The sequence below is a fragment of the Anabrus simplex genome, chromosome X (assembly GCF_040414725.1).
Source record: "Anabrus simplex isolate iqAnaSimp1 chromosome X, ASM4041472v1, whole genome shotgun sequence".
NCBI classification, from domain to species: domain Eukaryota; kingdom Metazoa; phylum Arthropoda; class Insecta; order Orthoptera; family Tettigoniidae; genus Anabrus; species Anabrus simplex.
Window position 1 is genome coordinate 217,505,377 of NC_090279.1, and position 20,145 is coordinate 217,525,521.

Here is a 20,145-nt window from a genome sequence, read left to right on the forward strand (position 1 = left end):
CGGCATTATTTTCGCTTGAAATACTTTCACTGCGGTGATCAGGGATAATTTTTCTGGATTTTGGATGTCTTTTATGGTTCTAATCGCTACTGTTGCTTGTTCGTTAATGTGTATAGAGAAGGTGGTCCGGGTCGTTTGGAGGGTAATGTCCAGATAGTTGAACTGATTCACAATTGTTAATTTGTTTCCCCCCAAGCATAATTGGTCTTTTGATGCAATCTTTCCTCTTTCTGGAATGTCATTTGAACTGTCTTCTTAGTATTAATTATGAAAGTATTTTCTATAGCCTATTCCGAGAGTCCGTTGAGTGCATCTTGCACCTCTTGCAGAATTCGTCCTCCTATGACGATGTGATCTGCATACATGTACATCATGACTTTCTTATTCTTCTCATGGATAATTCTTGTCACATCAGAAGTTGTGATATTGAATAATATAGGACTCATGGGGTCCCCCTTTACTACTCCGTTCATTTGGGTTATGTCACTGGATGTAGTGATGCCATCGTCTATGATCACCCTTGTGTCAGATAGAATGTTTCTGATTATTATGGCCAGGTAGTTTTTCTTTCTTGTTAAGCACTCTAGTTTTGTGATAAGTACTTCTCTGTCCAGCAAATCAAAAGCGTTATAAAAATCTATGAATACTGCAAAGAATTTTCCTTTTATCATTCTTAAAGTATCATCGGGTCAGTCTGTTACAAAGGATTTTAGCAAATACTTTAAGCTGTTGTTCTCTATGGCAGTACCTCTATAAGAATTTGGGTCGTCTATATTTCCTTTCCCTTTGTACAGTATTTTGATTTTGGAATACCTCCAGCACTGCGGAATATCTCTTCTAAACATTTGTTGAACAGTTTTGTCCATACAGTAACATGTTCAATTGAAGATTTCAAGTGTTCATTTAATATACCATCGAGGCCAGGAGCTTTCTTCGTTTTGGATTCTGTTATTATCTCTGCAACTTCTTTTTCAGTGATAGGTTGGTAGTTTGATTCATAGGTTTCATCTAATTCGATTTTTGTACCGAGGTTTCTGTAATTAAGAATCGACGTAAAATGTTTCTCCCATGTTTCTATCTCAATTTAGAGATCCCAGGATTGATTTTCGCGGACGACATCATTCTTGTGGCCTTAACAGGAGGAGGTCTCCAAAAGAGTCTGAATGAGTTGTCGGAGTTCGCAGAGAAATGGGCCTTAACCCATCTGCTTACTTTATAAACATCCGTTCGGGATCTTTAAATTACCATTTAAATGCTGGTGTTTATAAGGTCCATGCAAGACTGCGCTTAAATGATATCATTGCAACTACTGGCTCGAACGTTGTCAAACTTTCATAGAAATACTCAAAAAGAATCATTTCAATGGAATGTACTACATTACAGTGCAAAATGTGAACTGTACACTATAAGCTCGCCTAGTAATTCATACGGTGCGTCGGAACATTTACGTTCATAATATTTACATCTGCTTCTTGACTCGTATTACTATCACTAACTTCACTAAGCACAGATAACGTATCCATATCACCAGATTCACAGGTAGAACTATCCAATATATTATAATCTTCTTCACAACCACTATTCAGTAAAATATCCACGACTTCTCGCTCGGTAATAGCCTCGCGCGTGCTCATCTTTACTCACTGAACACCCATGACATCGGCTCAATGCTATCTTCAATTCATGCGGTTAATCCCCTAAACATGACTCAAATACAGCGGAAGAGACTTCCTTCAGATATAAAGAATGATTGTAATGCAATCTGTTGAGTTTTTAACGTACTACCTTCCCTTTACCATCGATAAAGCAGGACGCTGCATTACCCGTTGATTTGACGGTTAGGTAAGCCGGTGGGTTAAAAATTAACAGCAAAAAGTCAAAAGTGATAACTATTCAAAAGAAAAGGAGAAATAAAGACAGGATTTGGTTGATCCAGGGGGAAAGAATAGAAGTAGATAAAATAGAGTACTTGGGAGTCCTGCTAAATAGAAGAGGAGGGTGGGAAGACCATATCAAGAGGGCTAAATGGAGGGGTATCGCAGCACGAGCTGCGGTCAAGACATTAGTAGCAAAATTCCCGGGGATAGATTACAAGATTCTGAGGATGGTACTAAGATCATTAGTCTTAAGCAGAGCATTATATGGGGCCGAATCATGGGGACTTGATCGTAAAAACGGCACATTAAACCAAATCATCCATAAGTTTAGTAAGATTATTATGGGTTTGCCTCTATGCACAGCCAACGTAGGAGCGTTGCTATTATGTGGAGAATTCATAGAAATAGTGTGTGTCAGAAGAGTGATGATTTACTGGTCCTGGTTGAAATGGAGGGAAGAAGGAAGAGTAGTTCAGGAGGCTTTTAAACAGCAAGAAAAACATATGTACAAAGAAAGTTGGCTAGCAGAAATCAAAAACTATCTTGAAAATATAGGCATGGGTTAAATCTGGTTTGAGACTTTTAAAGGAAAAGGGAGTAGAAGCCAGAGAGCGCTGGTGACTAGAATAAGAGATATTCAAAGGCAACGATGGATGTAAAAAAAATATATATATATATATAAATGTCTTTGAGTCTATTTTATGAGGTAGTCCAGGTCTCCAATATTAGCATAAGATTTGGAGAGAGAAGGTGGGGAAGAGGTTTAACATGGTGGATCTTGGGCTTACATAGGAACAAGGGATGGACAAGGAGAAATGACAAAACACTGTGCATTCTATGTGGGAACAGGGCGGATGAATTACACCTAGTTGGTGAATGTGTGGAGGCAGAAAAGTTAAGGAATAAGTTCCTAAGTGTTAAACAGCAAGAATTATGTAGAATTGGCGACAAACCAAAAATTATCGCATGGATCTCCAAAGAATGGAACAGCAAGGGAAATCTGAACTGCCGTGATGAAACTTTGTGAAAGAAAGGTGAAGTCAGCATGTGATAGTGAGTTAAGAAATGAGTTTGTAAACACTCAAGTGGAAAGGAATTTAAACTGTATTCAGGATGGATCTGAGGCAGCAGAAAATTAATACACCGAGCAGAAAGTAGGAGGTTGTCAAAGTTCGCTGGTAGTGGTATTGTGATACCAGACTAGCTAACTGAGGCAACGTTAATGTGGGTCAGGCCCAGGTATTGCAGGCAGTTGCAATTTTCTTTAGTTTAGTTTACCGCTACAAGTTGCGTAACCTCAACAGGATGCGCAACATTTCTCACTTCTTATTGCTCTGATTAGCTTCAGATTCCACCCAGCGGTTATCTCTACTGGGAGGAGCTTTTATTATTATCACCCCTGTTATATAATAGTAGCGTGAGTAACCTTATGCCCTCTGGCAATCGTCTAACATCTGCTAATCACCAAATTCCTATGCACGGTGATCGTGGCACGGTGGGCCTATTTTTCTATTATTAAGGTGAGTAGCCCTGCCATCTATAGGCTACATGATCGTGGCGTGGAGGGACCACTATACTGCACTTATCATAATTGGTTTATTATTTATAAGGTAGATTTGGTTTACTCTAAAGGCTAACGTCTCTCGGATAGTGAGTCGACCATAGGTCTTTTGTTTCTATATGGTTAGGATGTCATTGCTTCTTAATACATTAATGACGGGCTACGTCAATTAACGTATTTTCGTATTGGTGCGCGAGCGACTGGCTACGTAAATTAACGTTTTCTCACATTGCTTCATTCTTGTGTGTTTTTATCCTCTCCGCCGTTTATTAATCAAAATATTTTGTGTTGTTCACACACTAAAGTCTTTGTTGATCGGAATTTAGATAGATATATTCTTTCCTTGGCAATGCTTTCGGCACAGGAAGTGTGGTTTCATAACACTCAGTACCGCGTGACTGAGTGTATTGCCAGGTGTCAGCATGGTGCGCAGTAGCAAAGACAGCTTGAACGATGTTGAAATATTTGGAGAATTGCATGCTGATAATTTATCTGATGTCCCTAGTGATTGCGAAAGTGTAAGTATTAGTGATTGTGAAGATGTGTGTCTGTCAACATCAAAATATATGCGCAGAAGTGAAAGGGCGACATTGAGTTCAGACGAGTCAGTTGACGGCGACAATAATACGAGTGAAGATGCTAGCGATAGTAGTGACAGTGAGGTTGACGGATGGACAAATAAGGATGAAAACAGAGTCCTAGAACCATTTACAGGTTTTACAGGTATTTATATTTGATCCTACTTCTCATGCTAGGTGTGCTTTTGTTGCCGGTCCACATGAAAGAATGGAGTAGTGCGTGCCCAGACAACAATGTGCTAAGAGGGAAATTTATACATTTTGCTCTTGTTTATTATGATGTTGAACACTGTATTGGGCGAAGGCCTGTTTTGTTCAACAAACTAATGCTATCTCAGTGTTGCTGAAATGCAGTTGTCTTGGTCTTAGTACTACAAAAGGATTTGCCTCAGCTGCTTCTGCCAGTTGAGTGTGTTTCATGTCTAGATAGTTTCTTTCTTTTTCTTTTAGAGTTTCTTTGTATTTTCGACGAGCGTTGTTATATCTTTCTTCTGCGTTTTTATCACTAGATCTTGTTTTATGTAGGCAGTCAATTACATATTTTCTTTCGGCATAGCATTGAGCATTGAACCATGGTTTTGACTTATGAACAGAGCTTCCTGCTGGTCCATCTGCTGTTTTTATTCTCTCTTCTATAATCCGGGCTGCATTTTCAAGTTGTCCGTTACTTAGTTGCCGGAGGACCTGTTGGTTTGCGGTGCGTGCCTCTTGCTTGAGTGTAACACGTTGAGGGGTCTTTTTATTCTGATTTGATTACTCTGCTGGGGTTGAAGTTTTTTTCAGGAAGTTGTCAGAGAAGTTAAGACCGGCAGGAGCTTCCTGATGCCCGTTAACGTAGACAGTTTCAAAATATGGTGACTAAGGATTCTGACTTGATTGTTTGAAAAGACTAGGTCAGTTGCACTCGTTCCATTGTGGCATAGGTATGTCGGGAGTCGATTATCGTTAATTAGTAGTAACCTTCTTGCTACATAACAACATATTCAAAGTAGAGATGTATTGTGACAAGGATTTCTATTACACGTGCAACTTTTAGTGATATTCGGTGTTACGGGGGGTAAGGAGTAAGGAGGGAGCTCTCCCGGTTCTAGTAATACTGCCAACTGAATGGAAATGAAATCTGAATTGAATCGATATGATCGATCGATATGATCGATCGATATGAATTTTCTACACCTTTATTATCTTAAGCCAACAACTGTATCGCACACTCATTATATAACATTTCTTGATGCGAACCTTGTTCCTAGCATGAATTCTTTAGTTTGGCTTTGCTGTGTAAACAACAACAGTACTAGTACGTAAAGTGTAAGCCAGATGTCTCACAGCGATGCATAGTTTGTGTTTCAAAGGTTGCCAATATGAATCTCAAAGATAACCAAGGTCTACCGATTCAGCACTAGGGAGACCATGTATCACTAAAAGTTGCGCGAGTAATAGTCTCCACTCCGAACTGCTCCAGGCAAGAACCTGTGATTTTGTCAGAGTTGTGATTTTACTTAACGTTGTTAGGTACTTGACCGTAAACACCTAGTTCTATACATGTACCTCAATCTTTGCAAGTAGTCAGCTTCATTTTCCGTCTCAAATTCTAATCACAGAGACTTACAATAATTGAAAATCTTCCATCTTTTTGATACTTTTTATTTGCTTTTTATCAAATTAATTAATTAATTATAAATAATACATGTTTCGTTCTTGTTTGAGAACGTCTTCAGCTGTTGTATAGCTTAGGTGAATCACTGAGTTTTTTTGAGTACATTAGTTTCAGGTACCTTGTTCCTCTTAAAAACTATTTGAATATAAATTGAATTAAAATGATATTAAAACAATGTGGTGGTGACTTGAGACAGAATGAATACATAGTTAGCCTACTTAAATACCGAAATAAAAAAGAAGGATAAATACGCCAAGTTCACGTTCAACAACCCTAACTTATATACAATAATGAATTTGTTAAAAAAATGTAACTATAAGATCGCGTATTCAACCAGTAATAATACAAAGCAAACATTCTTTAATTACAATAATGTTAATTCCATAGGAAAAAACAAACATTCAGAATCAGGAATTTACAAATTGAAATGTCATCAATGTGAAAAAACTTACGTTGGGCAAACAGGGTGCAGTTTTACTGTAAGATACTTAGAACATGTCAGTGCTGAAAGGCATAAAAAAAAATTCCGCGATGGGCCAACACATGAGTACAACCGGACATCAGTTCACAACTATAGAGCAGGATTTAACTATATTACGTAAAATAAACAAAGGAGCTCTTCTAAATACATTAGAAAATCTATATATTTATTTAGAACAAGAAAGTAATCAGGACAATAATCTGAATGATATTATTGACAATAGGAACCCTATATTTGAAGGGATATTATCAAATCTTGAAACTTGAGGCAAAATAAACAACACGGACAATAAAAGGATGGCTAAGAACGAGCCTCCGCCATTTCGTACATCCACTCCCCCACCACTTCTAAAGCGAAGCCATGACAGAGAGCGACGCGCCTACTTCCCTCTCCACAGCCTTGCCTCCCCGGAAAGAGGAGCGAACATCGGAACGCACACATCATTATTATACAAGACGTAAAGCAGCTTGAAACGTAGCTCCTCCAGGGTCACGGTAGAATTGTTTAACAAAAGTAAGGTATGGAACCATTTTATACATTAAGTTACTTTGTAAAGATACATGTTTTTGTTATAAAAGCAAATCCCTATTTTCCTCATTTCATTTCAGAAATCGAGACGAAGCTCCCCTCTCAATTAGTGAACGGCAATCAGCTTCAAAGTTCCGCATTAAACTCAATTTAGGACGCGTTAAGTAAGCTCAAAATAAATAACAGCCAACCTGGAAGGAGTGAAAGAAGTGAACATTCAACAATATTTAGAACAGTGTCAAGGAGTCATACATTTTAAAAAACCTTTTAACTGGAAGATAGATACTTTTTAGTATAACAGAGTTTGAAAATTTTTAACTACTACTATTCAAATGAATAGATATAGTTTTTTAAGTAGGCTAACTATGTATTCATTCTGTCTCATTTCACCAACCCATTAACCACCACATTGTTTTAACATCATTTTAATTCAATTTATATTCAAATAGTTTTTAAGAGGAACAAAGTACCTGAAAATAATGTACTCAAAAAACTCAGTGATTCACCTAAGCTATACAACAGCTGAAGATGTTCTGAAATAAGAATGAAACATGTGCTGTTTATAATTAATTAATTAATTAATTAATTAATTTGCTAAAAAGCAAATAAAAAGTATCAAAAAGGTGGAAGATTTTCAATTATTGTAAGTCTCTGTACCTCAATCGACTAATGTGAGTGAAACTAACAGAAAACTGCAAAACATTAAATAAACCTGTAAAATACACTACCCAGCATGATTTTTGCGGCAAAGCATCTGATACGTGATTTTAACTAAATAAGGTCTCCTGATTACAGAAATGTCATTGGTTCTATTGTATCACGTCTAGTTTTCGTGTTATTTGCCATTTACTGTCTGAAAATATGTCATATCGGCACAGTACTGCTTTGTGATAACAGCGAATCGGCTGTTGTTAGAGTGGCCGTGGTTTGTTTAAAGGCTGTGGCACATTCTGTTTCACTAAAAGAAAATTATATCACAATGCAAACTCTTATAGAAAAAATCAAGTATCATGAGCACCGGCGAGATTTGTGTAGTGACTTGAAGGTGTGTGGTATTCTGTTAGGACAACAAGCACTAAATTCCCTTGTTATTTATGTGAATGGGACAAACACTGGTCTACACCTTCCTGGCCCAAGGTGTGAAAACTATTACAAATGCTGCCTTAGTTGATCCACAAAAAATTATTTTGCCACCGCTACACATCAAACTGGAAATCATGAAGCAGTTCGTTAAGGCCTTGGACAAAAGTAGCCCCTGTTTCAAGTACATTGCAAGCAATTTTCCACATTTATCTGATGCAAAAGTCAAGGAAGGCATTTTTAATGGACCACAAATTAGAAAACTTCTGAAAGACAAACTTTGAACAGACGATGAATGCCGTGGAACTTGCTGCATGGAATTCAATAAGAGACGTCATAATGAAGTTCCTAGGAAATGTAATGGATGAACAAAACGAAATAATAGTGTAAACGATGTTGGATGATATGAAAGTGTTGGGGTGTAGAATGAGTCTGAAACTGCACTTCCTTCATTCTCATCTCGATCGCTTTCCGTAAAATCTTGGGGCTGTTTGTGAAGAGATGGGAGAGAGGTTCCACCAGGACATCAAGGAGGCAGAAAGAAGATACCAGGGGAGGTGGGATGAAGCAATGATGGGAGACTACTGTTGGTGTTTGAAAAGAGAAGACAAACTTGATGCAGTCAGACGCTGGGCAGCCAAGCGTATATCCCAAGGGGACATCTAGGACCGTTAAAGTTTATTTTGTTCACATTCATGAATTCATAAATATACTGAACAAAATTCACATTGTTTGCTTGTAAATCACGTTTAATTGTCAAAATAAATTGCTTTCATTTCTTCAGAGTTGTTACTTTGTCTTTTTGTGTAAATCAGTATTATATTACAATAAATGCTAAATATTTCATTGTATTTTATACTCAATAATTATTCATTGTATATAATACTCAACTATTTCAAAATATATAAAATAATACAAAAAATTATAAATATTTCCTAAATTATCAACATTTTTCAGTACTTTTTATATGCGATATTCAGGTCTATCTCTTATTTTGATATACCTATTGTGAGAAAATGTGACGTGATGCGTAGAAACGGACAACGTATTCGTATTCAGCGACCCAAAATTAGTTAAGATCACGTATCACACCTCTTGCCGCAAAAAAAAAAAAAAAAAAGTTTGAAAATGCTGGGTTGTGATATCGTATGTTCACAGGTTAGATTTTAGTACCTTGAACATATTTATTACTATACTCTACATAATATTAACTATTTAAATCTAAGAATTTCATTTTTGTCCGTATTGAACTGAGAATGGAAGATAGGAAAACTTAAAAGGGTCCACCTTTTCAATACAAAAATGTTATAGTTTATTTATAACATATATTTGCACTTGGAACTAGTTTCGACGCTGTTTGGCGTCATCATCAGCCAAAATGTGGGAAATAGGCTAGCATGTAGGCATTTATATTATGCAAGGCGTTACATTAAACAATACACATCTTACAAGGAGATAAAAACAGGGACGAATATAGAAACAAATGAATCGTTGAGAAAGCAAAAGTTATACATATTAAAAATAACCTTAACCACACATCTTGCAGTGCGAAAATATTCGTCTTGAATGATTCCTGAATACAAAACACACGCGCACACATTTCTGAAGAGCCAGCATGCAGGAAAAAGTAAAGTGAAACCTTAAGAGTTCTTCTGAGAAGAGTTCATCATTTTTTCTATGTTCCGACTAACTATTGAAGTCTCCCTTGAGTTCCTGATAAACATACACAACAGGAAATTCTCCTTCACTCTCAACAATAGCTATAAAGACCAACGGTAAATTTCATTTTAAATATTGTGCAGAGACGTGAAAGCATGATCTTGAAACATGATATAACTTCTTCATTTCACCCAATTTTTTACACAAGGTGTTACATTAAACAATACACATCTTACGAGGAGATAGCTTTACCGCCTCATGTCCCGCAATAATAAACATCATAGAAACCTGCCCCCACCCTACACGTAACGCTGCAACAATACACCACAAATACTGGCACAGTCAACCTCCAAACTCTCAGAAAACGTATTCCTTAATACCAATTTTATATTCTTGTCGAGCTGAATACCGGACCTGTGAAGATTACAAGATTATTTTGTGCATCTACAGAATGGTGGTGTTAATTAAGCTATGTAATATAGAGAGAGACTTTCAAAGGTGGTTAAATGAAGAAGTTATATCATGTTCAAGATCATGCTTTTACATCTCTGCACAGTATTTAAAATACAATTTACTGTTGGTCTTTTATAGCTATTGTTGAGAGTGAAGGAGAATTTCCTGTTGTATATGTTTATCAGGAACTCAAGGGAGACTTCATTAGTTAGTCGGAGCATAGAAAAAATGATGAACTCTTCCCAGAAGAACTCTTAAGGTTTCACTTTACTTTTTCCAGCATGCTGGCTCTTCAGAAATGTGTGCGCGTGTGTTTTGTATTCAGGAATCATTAAGACGAATATTTTCGCACTGCAAGATGTGTGGTTAAGGTTATTTTTAATATGTATAACTTTTGCTTTCTCAACGATTCATTTGTTTCTATATTCGTCCCTGTTTTTATCTCCTTGTAAGATGTGTATTGTTTAATGTAACGCCTTGTGTAATATAAATGCCTACATGCTAGCCTATTTCCCACATTTTGGCTGATGATGACGCCAAACAGCGTCGAAACTAGTTCCAAGTGCAAATATATGTTATAAATAAACTATAACATTTTTGTATTGAAAAGGTGGACCCTTTTAAGTTTTCCTATCTTCCTAATATTAACTACACATGAATAGGTTATAGGCTACATCGGAACACAAATGTTTGAATTTTATGCAGAATGATCTGATGTTCCTATTATATAATTATATTAGCATATAGTAATCAGCACCCACTCCAAAATTTGTCAACTAGTTTATAGTCATATTTTCATGCATAGGCTATAACTTAAAGTAGAAGGAATCTTACTTCAAGCATTAATTATACCATTTTGTGTCTATGTGTCACTAAGCTTCAGGTTGACATCACAAGAAATTCATTTCAGATTTACATTCAAAAATAACATCTGTCGAACTTTTTCTGCACTGAACCGGTTACGGCGTTCAGTTAAAACATTCCAGGTTTTGAAAAATTCCACTCGCATGGGACCGCAGTTCCTAGAGCAGAACGTTTGTGTCTAAAGCTCTTTGGATAAATGCATTCGCACTGTTGGGTGCTTCCTGATAATATGCTACTTTAAATTCGAAACCAACGTTTTATAAGAAACTGTCTGTTTTCCTATTGGAGTCAAAAAATCCCAAACAGGGCTCAACTTTCTCCTTCTCTCGTCAGACATGTTGCACTAATTCACGATTACCGTGTGGAGTGCGGAGCTACGACAGTAAATGACAGCAATCACGTTATTTAAATATTTGGAGATGTATGCGCATGCGCCAGCAGCAGTTCACATGTTTTGGTCTCACACAGAGTGGAACTGGTAAAGCACCGACGAATGTGTTGTGATTGCACTGGTGCTAGTCCCGATAAACGATCCACTCTTGGAGTGTGTACGCGTAGCACTCCTCACAGGGCCGGTCCTTGGAGTGATGATTTCGTGTACCAGCTCCAACCAATCACAACCCATCCCTAACTCAAAGACAAAAAGGGATTGTTGCACTACACAATACATGCTCTGTACACTTTCTCTTTGTTTTGGTGTTTTCCGAATTCGTACGTTCATCACCAGTTGGTTCATTCCAGCTTTGCCAGCGTAGAGCCACCTGGCGACGAACGAGCGTACCACTACGATTCTCCAGCGGTAAAATATTCTTAAATTCAAACCCTCATTATTGTAGAAGAATTTCTCCTGAACAGTAGAGACGGACAGCAAAGTTCTCTGTGAAACTTAGACTTTACCTTGTTTTTTTGGCACGACAAAAGCCCATACCATGTCTGCAAGTACGGGCCGTGAAAGTGTTACAAAAATGTTGCATTCTTTGAGCTTAGAAGACTTGGGAGTAGGGAGATGAGCTGCTCAATTCGGCAGTACGTTCCAAGTTGTCGCTGGAGAGATGGCGAATAAGCTTGAGTCGAGTTGGAATTCAACAGGACAAGTATTTGTTTACAGGAAGAGCTGTTATCAGGGGAGATGTTCGATGAATTTCCCATCTTCTTTGAACTAGTTTAAGGAAAGGCTGAGTAAAGAACTGAAAAGGTTGACAGCACTACATGCAAATCACTGCTGATTGATCCTTTGACAGAATGGACACAAATGATGACGATTGAACCACTGTGCGTGCGCATGCATTACCAACTTTGAAGTTACGTCGAGATCTTCAGTTCAGTAAAACACTACAACAAATTCCATGCATTTTTGTGTGTGTATGTGTGTGTTTTTTGACTGAAGAGTCTTCTTCTGTGTATTTTCTATTGATACTTGTGCAACTTATGTTGATATTCATTTGTGCTTGTCTCTTTCAGGTGGAATCTGAAGGGAAACCAATCACGAATCAAAAGAATTCTGGCCGCTGTTGGATTTTTGCCAGCTTGAACGTTATCCGCATCCCGTTCATGAAGCAGTACAATTTGGACGAGTTTGAATTTAGTCAGGGCTATCTCTTCTTCTGGGACAAGGTAATCACTGCATAAACACCGTATTTCTCTGACTCCGAGACAGCGTTTTTTCCTCAGAATTTCACGTGAAAAATCAAGGGTCGTCTAGCATTTGCGACATAACAGTAATGAGCACTACTGGCAGGTACCACAGTAACCACACTGATTCCCGTGTAACATCGCTAGTTCTCGGAAAATACAAAAGAGAGAATGACATTCTGTTAGCCTGTAAAAAAAAAATATCTCAAATCCACCAAATGGCATCAAAACACGTGAGCCTTCAATGGCTACTCAGCGGCAGTTATAATGCGTCTACTGCACCTGACGCTTAGTAAAATTAACAGTTTTATAGACAGCATGCATATTTTTTTGGAGGATCATCGTATTGTAGAGATGCGTGGAACAGGTATTGCCGGCAAATTTTCAATGATTCCTTTTTTATATTATGATGCTAATTTTAAGTTAATGACACACGGAAATAAAGAATAATTGTGCAGCCGCAAGAAAATAACAGCACAACTAAAGCCAGTTGTTCGTTTAAAGAAAAGGTTTTGAAAAGGACTTTTTCATGTCGATGCTCCGTCTTAACTTTTTTTAAACTGTTCTCTTCAGCTACTCTTCTTTTCCGAAGTGAGTGTTGTCTTCTGATTTAATTTGGTGAAAATGGGTCTCTTTCATTTTTATTCATTAAGGGATCCTCTGAAGCTGATTGCTGTCTTCCCCAAAGTCTTGTTATGTCTGCAACCTACTGTGTCCTTGGAGGGGTCTAGCAGCAACTGATGCTGCTTTCTGTCTAGACAACTAAGAAAAACATACACATCACAGATGAACAAAAGTGCTGTATACTAACAAAGTTTTAATATCTAGTTAATTGAATAGGAAATTGTTTTAAATTATCAAAAAAGGCTTTCACGGCCGCAGATCTTATAATCACAGCAATAGAACCAGCTTTTGGGTGGTTAGGCCGTGTGCATTATGCAGAGTTTCGTCCAGACGTGCCATTTGGACTCATCAGCTGGAATGGCACGCCCCTCCAGAACATAAGTAGACCCCACTCAACCCTCCCCACATATTTTAATTATTTTATCTTATTAAATTAGTTGTGTTTTAAGCATAGCAAGGTACTTTTTAAAGATATTTTTTGAGAAGAAGAAAGTTCTCTGTAATTTCACCTAAGCAATGTTATGTAGCTGAAAATGTTGCTAAGGTATGAAGTGTTCTACAAATAATTTGCTTAAAGCAAATATATAGTATCAAACAGGTGGAAGTTTACTTTTATTGATTTAATATAAATGAGAGTAACGCTCAAAGACTAAAACTTTGCTGTGGGAGGTGTTTGAATACAGACCTTCGAGCTGACAGGATCGCTACGGTGAGCCCACAGTGTGTGTGTTTGATGCTGATTTCTCGGTATTCATTACTCAGGTGTGAGAATTGCCTTGGGATCAAACTGTTGCTTGCCAAAAGAACATAACATGATAGCTTGTTCATTTCCTGACCATCTCCGTTAACAAAGAAGTATTTTGTTTTTAATTGGTTGTTCCTGTTTTTCAGATTGAGCGGTGTAACTACTTCCTCAATAATATTGTGAAAACCGCTCGCCGAGGCGAAGATGTTGATGGAAGACTCGTGTCCTTTTTATTACACGTGAGTACCAATTTATTGTACAATTCGATTGTCATATTGTATGCCATGTTCCCCTGCACTTTTTTGTTTCTGTGTAATTGGCATTGTAACAACACACTCCTCCACCCTGGCCTTCTGTGCCTCAAAAAACTGTCATGGCTGTGTGCGACCCATACTTTGCTCAGGTGGAGGAGCGGGAACGATGACGGCCGCAGCTCACCTCACTTCATTACTTGCTCCCTCTCTAATCACGGCAATGCTGTATGCATCATCAGCGATCTTAACAAAACACAGCCCAGCACAAAGTGCATTTATTTGGAAAGGTGAATCGTATAAATCTTACCTCATTGGCCTGTAGGAGAGCGAAGTGTTCATTGCCAACCCCGCCCATAAAAATATATTCACTTTTATAATCCTATATTACAAATTGAGCGACTTATTTGATACTGCTGGCCTCAATAGCTACTCCATTGACTTATATTTATACAGTACTCGCTACCCATTCTGGCTTTGCATGGAAGCAATTGTGAATTTAGGGCTATAGGCTTCTGTTAACTATGTTTGAATATCATATTGTTTGTTCCATATAGACTTTAACTAATAAAATAATTATTCCTTTAATTGGAATGTTTTATATTTCCGCCATTCAATACTTAGTAAGATATGAATAGAGAACATATTAGAACAAAAATTCAACATTTTATTAAACAAACACATTAATTTATTTTGGTTCAGACAAATGTAATTTAGCTGAAACTTGACGCTTAAAAATGGCTTGCGTGGTCGGTGAGGTTAAGAGGAGAAATTCTGATTTATATGACAGGTGTAAAGAAGAATTTTGAGACCTATTGGACTAGACCATGTAAAATTATTAACGGGCGACTTCAACGCTCAACTAGGCAGAGAAAGAAAATACCGTGACATCATCGGAAAATGGCCAGCACACAAGAAAACAAACAAAAATGGAGAGAGACTAGTTGACCTGTGTAGAAACCATAACTTAATTACAAAATCTACATGTTTTAAGAGAAAACCTAAAAAACTCAAAGCATGGAAACACTCCGACTACACTAAAGGAGAATGAAAACTGGATCACATATGCATGGACAAATACCATCACAAAGAGATCTACAACATCAAAGTCCTCTGAGGAATAGACACAGGTTCAGAAGGAAGTCTACCAAGCTCTGAATAAATTTAAAAAACTACAAAGCACCAGAAGAAGATCAGACCTCTGCAGAAATCTGGAAATATGCAGGAAAATCAGCAGAAGTTGTTCTCGATCAACAACTTGTCTCTATCTGGATTAAAGAAGAACTGCCAGAACACTGGACAACAGCCCTCATTCACCCACTGCACAAAAAAGGAGACAAAACTGACCCTAATAACTGCAGGGGAATCTCGCTCCTAGACATAACATACAAAATATTTTCAATAATCATCCTTAATAGGATAAGTTTACAACTTGAGAAAGAACTAGGAGAATATCAAGGAGGTTTCAGACCCTGCCCTGATCAGATCGTGAGTCTTAAGTTGATAATGGACTATAACAGGTGAAGAAACAGAGATACGGTGATAACATTTGTAGATTTCAAGAAAGTTTACGATTGCATCCATAGAGAATCTCTGTTTAAAATTTTAAGACACCTTGGACTACACCCCAAATTAATAAACATGATAAAATTGACTCCCACTAACACCAAATCAAAAGTGAAGTTTAGGGGTGAAACGTCAGAGATATTTGAAATTAAAACTGGACTACGGCAGGGAGATGGGCTCTCACCACTATTATTTAACTGTGCTCTAGAAATGGTAATGAGGGAATGGTTTCGGAAATGTCCCCCCAAAATAAAGATTGGCCAAAAAATCAAAACAAATTGCCTGGCTTTCGCTGACGATTTAGCATTACTAGTAGTGGACATAAAAAGAAGCAAGAACCCAGATATCAGAACTTCAAAACATTGCAAATAAAATTGGCCTCAAAATATCATTTGAAAAAACAGAAATTATGCCCCAGAAACCAACACAACTAAAAGAAGTTACCATAAATGGTAATAAAATCAAAATAGTAACTCAATTTAAATATCTTGGAGAAGTAATAACACATAACCTAAATGAAAAAAAATCTCAATCCAAACAAGAACAAATAGGTTAGCTAAAGGATTTAAGGAAAGAAGTTTTCAAGAACAGAGCAGACAGCATTTCAAATTTTAGTATATAGTGACTAACTTAATAGGTTTTATTCATTTTATGATTTGAAGATTATACAAAAAGTAATGTTTATCAATTAATGCAAAAATAAAACACTACAACACAGTTATAAATCCAGAAGCTACATATGCTGCAGAAACACTTTTCCACCTGATTAAACAATCAAAAACTGACAGACTTCAAAAATTGAAAGGAGGATTGGAAGACCCTGCATCAACAAAAAATACCAGGAAGATGGACAGTGGCAGATTATACCTAATAAAGTGTGTACAAAAAGCTAGAACCCATTACAGATACTATGCGTAAGAGGAGACTGGGATTCTTTGGACATATCATGAGGATGCAGGATTCAAGACTTCTGAAACAACTAGTGCAACACAATCTCGTCTCAAAAAATACCACAACAGGATGTAAATGGATCAGAGACGTAAGAGAGGATCTGAAGGAAATAGGCCTTACAACAGAAGACACCACAAATAAGATAAAATTGAATACAAACCTCCGCTTTACTCTTACTCAAAAACAAACCAACAACACGCATATTTTCAACCAAGGAAATGGCACGAAGATCGGAGCGTCTGAAGAAGTACTGGATGGACTGCAAAGCCCTAACAATCCCTTCAAAGAGACCTGAATGATGGATTGACTAAAGTGATCCTCTGCGTTCAAAAAAGAAGAAGAAGAAAGGTGTAGGATTTGAGGAAAGGAGAAGTTTTCAAGAACAGAGCAGACAGCATTTCAAATTTTAGTATATAGTGACTAACTTAATAGATTTTATTCATTTTATGATTTGAAAATTATCTTTTAAAGTTTTTACTAAATGACGCAGTAAGTTTAGACAAAAAAATATATTTTATCGATTTCAAGATTTATGTATAATTTGTTTTGTTGATGACTTTATTGTACAAATGTGTCAGGTCCAAGGATTTTTCTTTGATGTTTTGCACTGCTGAGGAAGAGAGCAATTGACCTCTCGAAACATGTAATTATGATAAAATGTGAAGTATTGACAAGGCAGAAAATTGCTTCATAGAAATTGAATGTAAGTCAATACGGATGAGATTGAATCATCATGGTTAAAGTAATCAATGTTGAGACGAGTTGGTCGTCTGTTTGTGAAGCCTATGCGGTGCAGTTGCCTCCTTACAGTCCTGGTAGAAATGTGCTCCTGACTCCCAACATTCAACTGGGCTGTGATCTGACTCACAGTAGCCCATTGAGCCCCTAGTACGGTTCTGCGGAGGCGACGTGATGTCCATTCTTTAAACACCTGTGGTCTTCCCGTGCGGCGGTTTACACGGGTGGTAACATTCTCTCTAAGATATTGAAGATCCACTCTCGACACTGTTGACCTCGGAAACCCGAATTCATGTGTCATCTCTGCAATGCTATAACACGTGCGCCGATAATAATCAAACGTTGAAAGTCGGTCAACTCGTGACATGTTGCCATCTTCACGACACTGCTGTCTGTGACAGACTGCTCAGCTACGCCGCAGCTTGCTGCAACACTCAGGGGTCATACACAGCACATTTTCTAATGGGACACCCTTTCCCGTGACTTTTGGTCAATCAGTGTACATGCATTACATACATGTAAACAAAGTCTAGCGCCACCGAGCGAGTTGGCCATGCGGTTAAGGGTTGTACAGCTGTGAGCTTGCATTCAGGAGATAGTGGGTTTGAACCCCACTGTCCTGAAGATAGTTTTGCGTGGTTTCCAATTTTCACACCAGGTAAATACTGGGGCTGTACCTTAAGGCCACGGCCGCTTCCTTCCCACTCCTAGCTCTTTCCTGTCCCATCGTCGCCACAAGACCTATCTGTGTCGGTGCGACGTAAAGCAAATTTTGAAGCAAAAAGACTTGCCCCTCGTGTTGTGAACAAACCAGTTATCTCACCTCGCAAACGTGTGCACACATTTCTCAAGTTGGTAGCTGTTCTCACAAACTATGAATGTACCTAAGCACAAATGAGCATCATAGAGCGGTTTGTGCAAGCCGTGCAGGCTGAGTAAGCTTCATTAAGTTTTACTTCGGCATGATTTTCCTAGGCAGTTTAAATTGCCTTTTGCTTTACAGCAATTCAAAAAGGTACAAACGATCAATATCGTCATCCCGTCCCTCTCTCCTTGCGTTGGTTTTCAACCATTTCCACAACTGTTCGGTGTTATGGTAATTTCAGGATCATTAGAACATACAAACAGTCTAACGAATGTAATTTTCTCCTCGGAGCTGAGTGTGCATCTTCTACTGATCGTAGTAGGAAGTGAAGAAAAGAAAGCAAACAAAGGGAGTTATTAAAATCTATAGAAACGAAAAGAATAATTTAGATGAAGCTGGAGAATTACAACACAAAGAACCTTTACAAAAAACAATAAAAACCCTGCAGAAATTACCCAGAATATTTTCTCACTCCCATCACACAGAGCCATAAAGTTGGAATGTCACAATATGTAGCCAATCAGGAGACAAGAATAGACAAAATCAACAGTTAGCAAACACGTCAGTATTACCCGTAACGGCCCCCTCCAGTGAGCATAGTAGCAGGAAATATGTTGGGGCCGAGTTTTGTCATTTTTATCTTCCACATTGCTTTCGGAAGAACAGGATGTAACCAGTCGCTGTCTGTAATTTATAACACGAACATTATTAAGGTTTATTCATGCCGTGTAATGAACTATATAAAACACTCTCAATGCGTTTCAAAAGGAACCTTGCCTTTCTTCATCAGGAGAAAACAGAAGAAAGAAACACGACGCATCAGTTGTTGCTAAGACAAAACAACAGAGAACTTAAACAGGTGCCCTAAGATGTAATAGGGATGCCATTTTAGCCCAAATCTAGGGACAATGCATGGCAGAAGATCACTTTCTGATGGTTCAGATAACAGGTAGCCATGATTCACTGAGGTGGTATTGCGGTTTAAATTATGTGGTTGTTTATGTATTTTAACTGCTTCCGTGATGATTCTGGGGCAATATTGTTTTAGCGTATACAGGCAATAACATCCACTCTTTGGAACATAACATCATGATTTATCAGGTTGGTTGAGTCCGATACACCTCTTCTGCTCCTTAACTCTTTCCCGCGGGTTGCGTAGTAAAGCGTACTGGAGTCGCACATTGTCTCCTGCGGATTGCGTAGTAAAGCGTACTCGACTTTCGAACCGTCTTCCTCTGCCATCTGTCTGCTAAACATATAACTTTTAGGAACCAGTGAATTCCCTATGCTCCCTAGGTACAACCAGCATGCACTGAATTCTAAAATAAAGTGTTCTTTTATATGTTTTCTTGCTGTGAGCTTGCATCCGGGAGATAGTAGGTTCGAATCCCACTATCGGCAGCCCTGAAAATGGTTTTCCGTGGTTTCCCATTTTCACACCAGGCAAATGCTGGGGCTGTACCTTAATTAAGGCCACGGCCGCTTCCTTCCAACTCCTAGGCCTTTCCTATCCCATCGTCGCCGTAAGACCTATCTGTGTCGGTGCGACGTAAAGCCCATAGCAAAAAAAAAAAACAAAAAAAATATACGTTTTCTTAGATAGAACAGACAAATGTAAACACATTGCAACAACATAGCTGCTCATAACCAGTTGCGCGCGGAGGATACAGTATTCGTTACAAATTAGATCAGTATGTTGATAGATGCAATGATAGTGAGATTGAAGTTATAGGTATGATAATGAAAATGGTATGGGAAGCCGTTGGGACAGGATATGAATCTGAGGAAAATCGAAATACGGCACAGGACAGGAAATGTTCATTCAGGTACCGTCTCCTTTTTAGGCCTACTTGTAAAAAACATAATTATCAGTTTTAATTCTCCAGTTAATTCTGTTTGGACTATGAGCCTCTACTTAATTACATAATATTCCAACTAATATCAATTTATCTTCCAATCCCATTCAGTGAAAAATTATTTATAATTTGTATGTCCGAGAGGAAGAACAATTTGCTATCTAAATATCTTCATCCGA

The 20,145-nt window shown here is 37.9% G+C and overlaps 1 protein-coding gene across 3 annotated transcripts in view; it reads left to right on the forward strand.

Annotated features, from left to right (window-relative positions):
• Window positions 1-20,145, forward strand: part of LOC136886321 (bleomycin hydrolase) — a 63,677-nt gene that overhangs the window by 3,849 nt on the left and 39,683 nt on the right. For all 3 annotated transcript variants that reach the window (XM_067159055.2, XM_067159053.2, XM_067159054.2), the window contains 2 exons: window positions 12,200-12,352; window positions 13,886-13,978. In XM_067159055.2, coding sequence (XP_067015156.2) covers window positions 12,200-12,352; window positions 13,886-13,978 — 246 coding nt within the window. The remainder of the gene's footprint in view (window positions 1-12,199; window positions 12,353-13,885; window positions 13,979-20,145) is intronic.